The sequence below is a fragment of the Physella acuta genome, unplaced genomic scaffold, assembly GCF_028476545.2.
Source record: "Physella acuta isolate Inbredline_101_S28 unplaced genomic scaffold, ASM2847654v3 ptg000221l, whole genome shotgun sequence".
NCBI lineage: Eukaryota > Metazoa > Mollusca > Gastropoda > Physidae > Physella > Physella acuta.
In genome coordinates, this window is record NW_026731740.1 from 171,671 (window position 1) to 179,904 (window position 8,234).

The window sequence follows — 8,234 nt, forward strand, 5'->3', positions numbered from 1 at the left end:
CTTTAAAAAAACGAACCAGCTCAATGCTTACCAAAAAAACACCCTATCTTTTAATTATCTTATGTAATATCTGCCCCCAACCCCCTCGGCCCATCCAACCATCCACTTTCCAAAAAAAAAAAAGCCTTTTAGACGAGAATCCTGCCAGTTAAATCTTGGTGTCTCAAGTGCCAGTTTTTTTCCCCAACTGAAGACCAAATCAGAATAAAATTAAAATTAGCAGTGGATCTCACCGGCATAACAGCTTGTCACGTGGTCTTAGTATACGATTTACATATCTTTAGTTGATGGCTGGGGGGAGGGGGAGGGAGAGGGGTGAATCGAAAGTAGCCTCAATGTGAATACTTAACAGAGGAGATAACACCTGGACTGTAGGTAGCCTTGGCTAGTAAGGGAGATAACTACTGGACTGTAGGTAGCTTTGATTAGTAAGGGAGATAAATACTGGACTGTAGGTAGCTTTGGATAGTAAGGGAGATAACTACTAGACTGTAGGTAGCCTTGGCTAGTAAGGGAGATAACTACTGGACTAGGTAGCCTTGTCTAATAAGGCAGAGAACTCTTGGATTGAGTACAGTTGCAACAGCAGCAATCCCATAATTATTGCTACATTCAACATATGCCTTGACCGCCATATGATATTATTGTAATTCAACTTAGCCACTTAATTAGATTGATGAAAATTAGAAAAAAAAATCGAACACAGGCGTAGCAAAAAACAAGTAGTCGATACAAACGATCGGCTTCGATAAGGTATTGATTCGTGTTTTAATAATTATATGAAATCAATATAGGACGATGGAAGCTGGCAAAATCAATTGATAGTCTGGGGTTTTCGGCTATTGATCGGTCCGTGATTGCTGTATCGATCACTGATACTTTTATAATCACCGGCACAGTGGTTTTAGGGGACAGGCCCACCCACCCCGGTCCCCACTACCCACATCCCAGGCCCACCCCAGGCCCCCACTACCCACACTCCAGCCCTCACCACCATTGCCCAAGTCCAGTCCAAGGCCCCAACCGCCACCAACCCACCCAAGGCCCCAGATCCCACCCCACCCCAGACCCACACCCCAGACCCACAACCCACACCCCAACTGCCGCCACCCCAGGCCACCGCTCCCCAACCCAGGTCCTCACGATCAGCACCACAGCCCAGGCCACTACTGCCCCCACCCCACCCTGGCCCCCAACCACAGGCCCCAATTTTAGGCTACCACTGCCCCTCACCCCATACACCACCCAGGCCCTCTAGTTTTCGTTCACACAACACAACAAAACAATACACCTTAGAGCAACATTTAACTTTTTGAACTACTCGCCAGTGGTAACCGTTGTTAATAATAAAAAAAATGTAATTCTAATATAAAAGAAAAGTCAATTGAATTTTGGCGTTAAACATTGTGTTTTTACATATTTTTTGTGTGTTATGTTTTTACATTATATTTTTACTCACTCTATACATTTAAAATGCAAAATAGAATAATATTATCAATATCATTTTTTAAAACTAAGAGCCCCATCAATTATCAATTATCAACCTGATCTAATTTGTACTATTTGCACATAAGAAATATTATATAAGCCTCATTCGTCTACTCTACACTAAAACAAACTACCTGTCAATTTTGTAAACCAACAAATCAATTCAATAGCATATCGTAACAAGACATTATATTATTCCTATTTAACACGATTTGGAGTTTTTTCGTTTTGATATTAAGTTGTATCAAAGATATCGGTTTAGAGACTTGTACCTCGGGGTCTTTATGGGTCAACATTTGTGCATCAGTTGTCTTTATGTGTCAACATTTGTATATCAGGGTCTTTATGGGTCAACCCTTGTATATCAGGGTCTTTATGGGTCAACATTTGTATATCAGGGTCTTTATGGGTCAACATTTGTATATCAGGGTCTTTATGGGTCAACACTTGTATATCAGGGTCTTAATGGGTCAACACTTGTATATCAGGGTCTTAATGGGTCAACACTTGTATATCAGGGTCTTTATGGGTCAACCCTTGTATATCAGGGTCTTTATGGGTCAACCCTTGTATATCAGGGTCTTAATGGGTCAACACTTGTATATCAGGATCTTAGTGGGTCAACACTTGTATATCAGGGTCTTAATGGGTCAACACTTGTATATCAGGGTCTTAATGGGTCAACACTTGTATATCAGGGTCTTAATGGGTCAACACTTGTATATCAGGGTCTTAATGGGTCAACACTTGTATATCAGGGTCTTTATGGGTTTCAGTTGTGCCTCAGTTGTCTTTATGGGTCAACATTTGTATATCAGGGATCATATGGGTCAAAACTTGTATATCAGGATCTTAATGGGTCAAAACTTGTTTATCAGAGTTTTAATGAGTCAACACGTGTATATCAGGGTCTTTATGGGTCAACACTTGTATATTGGTGTATTCATACAGTGGGATCATTATTTGGAGACGCCTGGCTTATAAGGACCCCATCAACTGAGACCCCACCAGCGACACACGGGTCATTTGGAGTAGTGTGGCTTTAGAAGCGGACCGGGTCATATCGGTATGTTTACACACAAAATTCTTCGCTGTGTTCAACAGTTGAGACCATTGACCATTGGGACATGTACAGGCAGAACATGGACTTTTAATTTTAAGGAAAAAGAAACTGGTCAGTATTAATGGAAAACTGGATCACTGCTACACAGACATTTTTAAGACCAGTGGTGGGGGGGGGGGGGGGGGCAAGTACACGTGTTTTTCAGTGTGAGTAACGTTTCTCGCTCATACTCCCCCTCCCCCTCTCCTCCCTATGTTTGAGACTGGTGACACCAAAACTGAGTCTCGGCTTCAAGACTTATGACATAGACGGCTGAGTCTACAAAACGTTTTGAAGATGAGACACACTCACACACACATACACATACACTCACATACACACATACACTCATATAAACACTCTCTCACACCCACACAGAGCATACATTCGCTGCTCTAACAGCATTTACTAATAGATTGGTGTTTGTTTACCTATGTTTCCTTTAATTAAAAGGGAATGAGAATGTAATTAAGCTCTTTATGGGTCACGTGACTGTGACGTCATACTCGAGGAACACGCAACAAGAAAAACATTGAAGCTAGTTGGTTGGAGACGATTATGTGTATGACTATTAGCGTGTTCGTGTGTGTAGAGAGGGGGGGGGGGACGACTATATCTTCGTTCTTCATTTTAAGTGTTGGAAGGGATCGAGTCTTATCTGCCAGAGGTTTCGAACTCGAGACTTTTTTCTCGAATTATTACAACCTTTTTTTGCCGACTCGACCACGCCTCCAACACAATTAAGTATATTTGGGATTCCATAGCCTCTGTCCAACTAAGAGCAAACTACAAGGCAGCAGATGTTTTGATTGTTCGGGGGGTTCGAACTCGAGACTTATCGGTTTAGCAACCATGAGCTTTACCGACTCGACCACGCCGACCCCCGGGGATATGAACAATGTATTACATAAAATAACATGCTTTTACTGTTCAATGCAAATTTCATTAATTTATTAACACACTATTTTATTATTAAACTCTTTAAACCAGCGTTTCTTCCAGACATTTTTTCTACCCTCCCCCCCCCCATATACTTTTACTAATGTCCGCCCCCCCCCCCCCCCCCGAAAATATTAAGTGCCCCCCACCCCCCTCTCGGAGGAAAAAGTCTGGAAGAAACATTGCTTTAAACAATTCCTCTGATGTTATTTTATGAACGTTCTATTTACCAGTGATAATGAAATCAAACAGCGTAACCAAAATAAAATATCTTACCTTGAAATAGGAGACAGACAAAAAATCCGCTGAGAAACAGCATTGTTAAGTCTAGCAGTCTCAAAACGAAACCTCTATATAAACATTCTTTCTCTCTCTTCTGCTACGGTTCCTCGCTACCTAATTACACGGCTGACGAAGTGCAGTGTAATAAACGAAAACATAATTTCCTTCCTTGAACTCCTTAGTCCATTTTTCAACATTCAAAATACTCGAATTCCCGATGAACTGAACTTTTGATTCGGTTACTGAATCACCTTACAAACTTGTGTACACGAATTATCGCATACCTTGTACATTATCGTTTCGATAACTTTTATACCAAGTCAACGCCTTTTTATAGATTCCGTGTAGAAGATTGAATATAGGTAAACCTTTTCTTTTTAAACACAGCAATCACGAAGGTGACACTGATATGACCGAACACGGCATTGAACGCAGCTGACGCGGTATAAAACGTAAACACGGCTGGCATTAAATATTCACCAGCAAAAAACTAAACCGGGCGCACGATCTCGAGTATAGATAAATGGTCCGTTTCGATACTTTCTTGCTTCGATACCCACTGAGCCGGTATGGAAAGGTAGGGCGTGTGGTCCTTTTAGAGAAGGCACGCGAAGTAAAGATTGTGTCATATTTTTGAAAATCATAATCATATCTGCTTATTTTACGATTTTGGCACTTCGATAAAACAAATTGGAATTACAAGAGCAAAATACAAATTGATAAAAAGTTTTAACGAAAGAAAATTGTTTCAATTTTTTTTTCAAATATTGACATTTTAACGTTGCAATATTTAAATCTAAGTGTGAAAAGTGTAGTCGAATACTTGAGTGAAATGAACAACTGATATCAGTTACTGTGGGACGAGGTTTTAATTAATAAGTCTCGTGACATTGATTAACATAAAACAATTAATCTTTAAAACAGTAATTAGCATAATGGGAAGAATTATCTACTTGTAGTGCCTAATTATCTGATAGGGTTTAAGTCAACGTTAATTAATGAATGAATTCCACTGGTCCGGTAGTGTTATGCAGGTAAGGGGGTCGTCCATAAACGGTGTCAAACACCGGGGGGGGGGGGTCGAACTTTAGTGACGACATATGAAGAAAAGGGAGGGGTCATTTACAATTCTATATAAGCTGTTTGTTTTGAAAATATTTTTTTGGTAAAGTTTAATTTAAAAAATATCTATTTAATCAAAGTTGAAGCTTAATTAAAAGTTAAATAAAGGAATATTTGTTTTAAATGCAAATTTCAAATTTAAGGAGGGTGGTGTGCTTAGGTGTGATGTCGTTTTAGGGGAGTTGGTGTGATTTTTTGTGACGATGTGTGACGTCATGGAAGGAATGTGGTGTCATTTTAGGTGAGGCGGTGTGATTTTTGTGTGACGATGTGTGACGTCATGGAAGGAATGTGATGTCATTTTAGGTGAGGCGGTGTGATTTTTTGTGACGATGTGTGACGTCATGGAAGGAATGTGATGTCATTTTAGGGGAGTTGGTGTGATTTTTTGTGACGATGTGTGACGTCATGGAAGGAATGTGGTGTCATTTTAGGTGAGGCGGTGTGATTTTTTGTGACGATGTGTGACGTCATGGAAGGAATGTGATGTCATTTTAGGGGAGTTGGTGTGTTTTTTTGTGACGATGGGGAGGGAGAGGAAGGAAAAAGCGTGACGTCGTTTATGGACGGCCTCTGTCAGGATGTTGATTGGGTCTTTGTTGGTTTGTATGTGGCCAACTCACAGGTAGTGGGCCAACACAGGTAGTGGATTACGGTCAAGGACGTTTTGTATTGTAGTCCTAATTTGTTTTATAACACAGAAATAATAAATATTCATAGAGCCCCTGTTAACTTTCAGCCGGGAGCCTCACTCAGGCTTAACCTCCCTTTGTTTTTGTTACTGTTATTTTATTGAGCCAACTCACTCCCAGCAGACTGTCGACTCTCTCCATGGCGTGGCCGTGATATATCGCCACATGATGAGATGGTTTATTGCTTTATTTACAGACTCTAGTGGAATATCGGGACTGTGGCTAAAGGGAGGGGGGGTGCAACTACCGGGTTATGTAGGGGGAGAGATGTGTGTGTGTGTGTTTATGTGTGTATGACACTGTGCTTCATTTATATTGATTGTCAATACAAGCATTTTTTCTGTTTTTGTGTGTTTTTATATGTGTGTATTTGTGTGCGTATGTATTTTTGTGTGTGCGTACGTTTATGTGTGTGCATGTGTGTATAACATTGTGATTCATTTATATTCATTGTCAATACAAACAATTTGTTTTTGTTTGTGTGTGTCTTTATATGTGTGTATTTATGTGCGTATGTGTTTTTGTGTGTGCGTACGATAGGGTGTTTTTTACATTTATACCCATTGTCAACACATGACACGACCCATACGATTACAAGACAAACAACATTACATGGCGCCGATACAACTCAAACAACATAAAAATGGTACAGCCATTACTAATACAACACACATGGCATTTTATGGTACTGTACTAGCCGGCTGTACTTTAACCACATTTAAAAAAAAAATGTCCAATTAAAAAATCTGGAACTAACAAGAAATTTAACCACATTTAGCAACAGGAGTTGAAATAAATTATTTTAAACTATACACTAGACGGCGCAGAAGTACAGTCAACAGGATGTAAAAAAAAATCTGGACAAAACATGTTGGCTGAATTAACAGAACGCCCAAAACAGGAATACAATAATAAAATCCGATGAAATCGTGATTATTTTTTTTTTAGCAACCTGCTACAGCTATTCTCAACGGGAAGCAATGTTAATAAATTAATTATTTTAATCAATAAAGTAAAATTAAGAATCCTCTTTAAGCCTAGCGATCCATTGGACAGATGAAGTAGGGTTCATATGTTTCTTGACCTCGGGAAGGTGTTAATTAATACTATCTAGTATTTATTCATGTGTACTGGGAGACCCCCAACCCACTTTGACCCGTAACGAACACGCCCATGTCCCTATACCACGAACACAAGTTTCATCCACTTTATCTAAACCCGACAACACCCATCGTATGTGTTTTCTGTCAAATTTAACACACTACATACATATGGCCAGGGGTGTGCCCCTATACCCCAGCCGGCTTGTAAATCTTTTAAACGAACCATTAACGTATAACCCGTGGCCTTTTTTTATAGTAGGTAAACATTAGATACACATAGGATTTAAGCCCTGGCCCCTCCCCTGCCCTGTGTACAAAAGATAACGACCCAGGCCACGGTAAACAGCGGTATGATTCGATCCGGTCAATGTGTTGAAAATAAATGGGAAAATCTGTTCAACGAGGCTTACATAGACGCCTTACATACCATAAAATCGTAGTGTTGAAGCTTAAAATTGTTGTGGCTGGTTTGGTGGTTAAAAAAAATGATGAAAAACTAATGTGGTGAAATAATTATTACTCAAAAAGATTGAGTGTTGTTAGTGGAGATTACTAGTGGAAATCAATATAAAAAAAACAAACACTAAATTTTAGAAATATTTTAAAAATTATTTATTGCTAATAAATGAACAAGAAAACAATTAATTACTTCAAATAAAATGTATAAAACTTAAAAAGCGTAGTTAAAAATATATTAGCTAATAATAAACACAATTACAAATCAAACACAATCAATCAATTGAGTATGCAAATTTGGTGTGACATAAATTAAAACGTTTTCTCGAAATCGAAGGAGGTAACCGTTAGGACTTGGTAGAACCTGTGACGTCCGCAAGCCTGCTGGAACCGAACCAGTGTTTCTTCCAGACTTTTTTCTCCGGAGGGGGGGGGGGGGGCACTTGAAATTTTCGGAAGGGGGGGGGGGGGGCGGTAGACTTTCTTCGGGGGGGGGAGGACACTGTTAAAAGTATATATTTTCTATATAAATTATATAAATTTAATTTCATTCGGGAGGGGGGGGGGCGGTAGAATTTTTTCGGGGGGGGGGGGGGGCCTATACCACTTCTACAATGTTGATATATTGTTGAAATATTCAATGATTTATCTTGAAGTCTAATGCACTGTTAGAAATATGTTAAATAATTTATCTTCATTTTAGCTGTGCTGTAAGAAAAATATTTTAAATAATTTATCCGTAGTTAATATCGTGCTGATAGCAAATATGTTCAATAACTTATCCACACTTAATATCGTGCTGATAGCAAATATGTTCAATAATTTATCCAGTAAATTTAAATGTGCTGTTAGCCTTTTTGTTCACATTTTTTTGCTGGTAGTCAATGGATATTTTATTCTTGAAGAAACAACTGAGGAAACAACGTACTAAACCGTTGCTGTTTATCTTTTGACTAGTTCTGTATGAATCACATGTGTGTTAAAGGTGTTTGTGAGTCAGCTTGAATCAACACACACACACACACATACACACACACACGCGCATACAAC

The 8,234-nt window shown here is 39.2% G+C and overlaps 1 protein-coding gene across 2 annotated transcripts in view; it reads right to left on the minus strand.

Annotated features, from left to right (window-relative positions):
- LOC131937765 (uncharacterized) overlaps nt 1-4,313 on the minus strand; it is a 32,419-nt gene extending 28,106 nt beyond the window's left edge. For both annotated transcript variants that reach the window (XM_059295403.1, XM_059295402.1), the window contains exon 1: nt 3,806-4,313. In XM_059295403.1, coding sequence (XP_059151386.1) covers nt 3,806-3,848 — 43 coding nt within the window. In that variant the 5' untranslated portion in view covers nt 3,849-4,313. The remainder of the gene's footprint in view (nt 1-3,805) is intronic.
- Nucleotides 4,314-8,234: the final 3,921 nt, after the last annotated feature.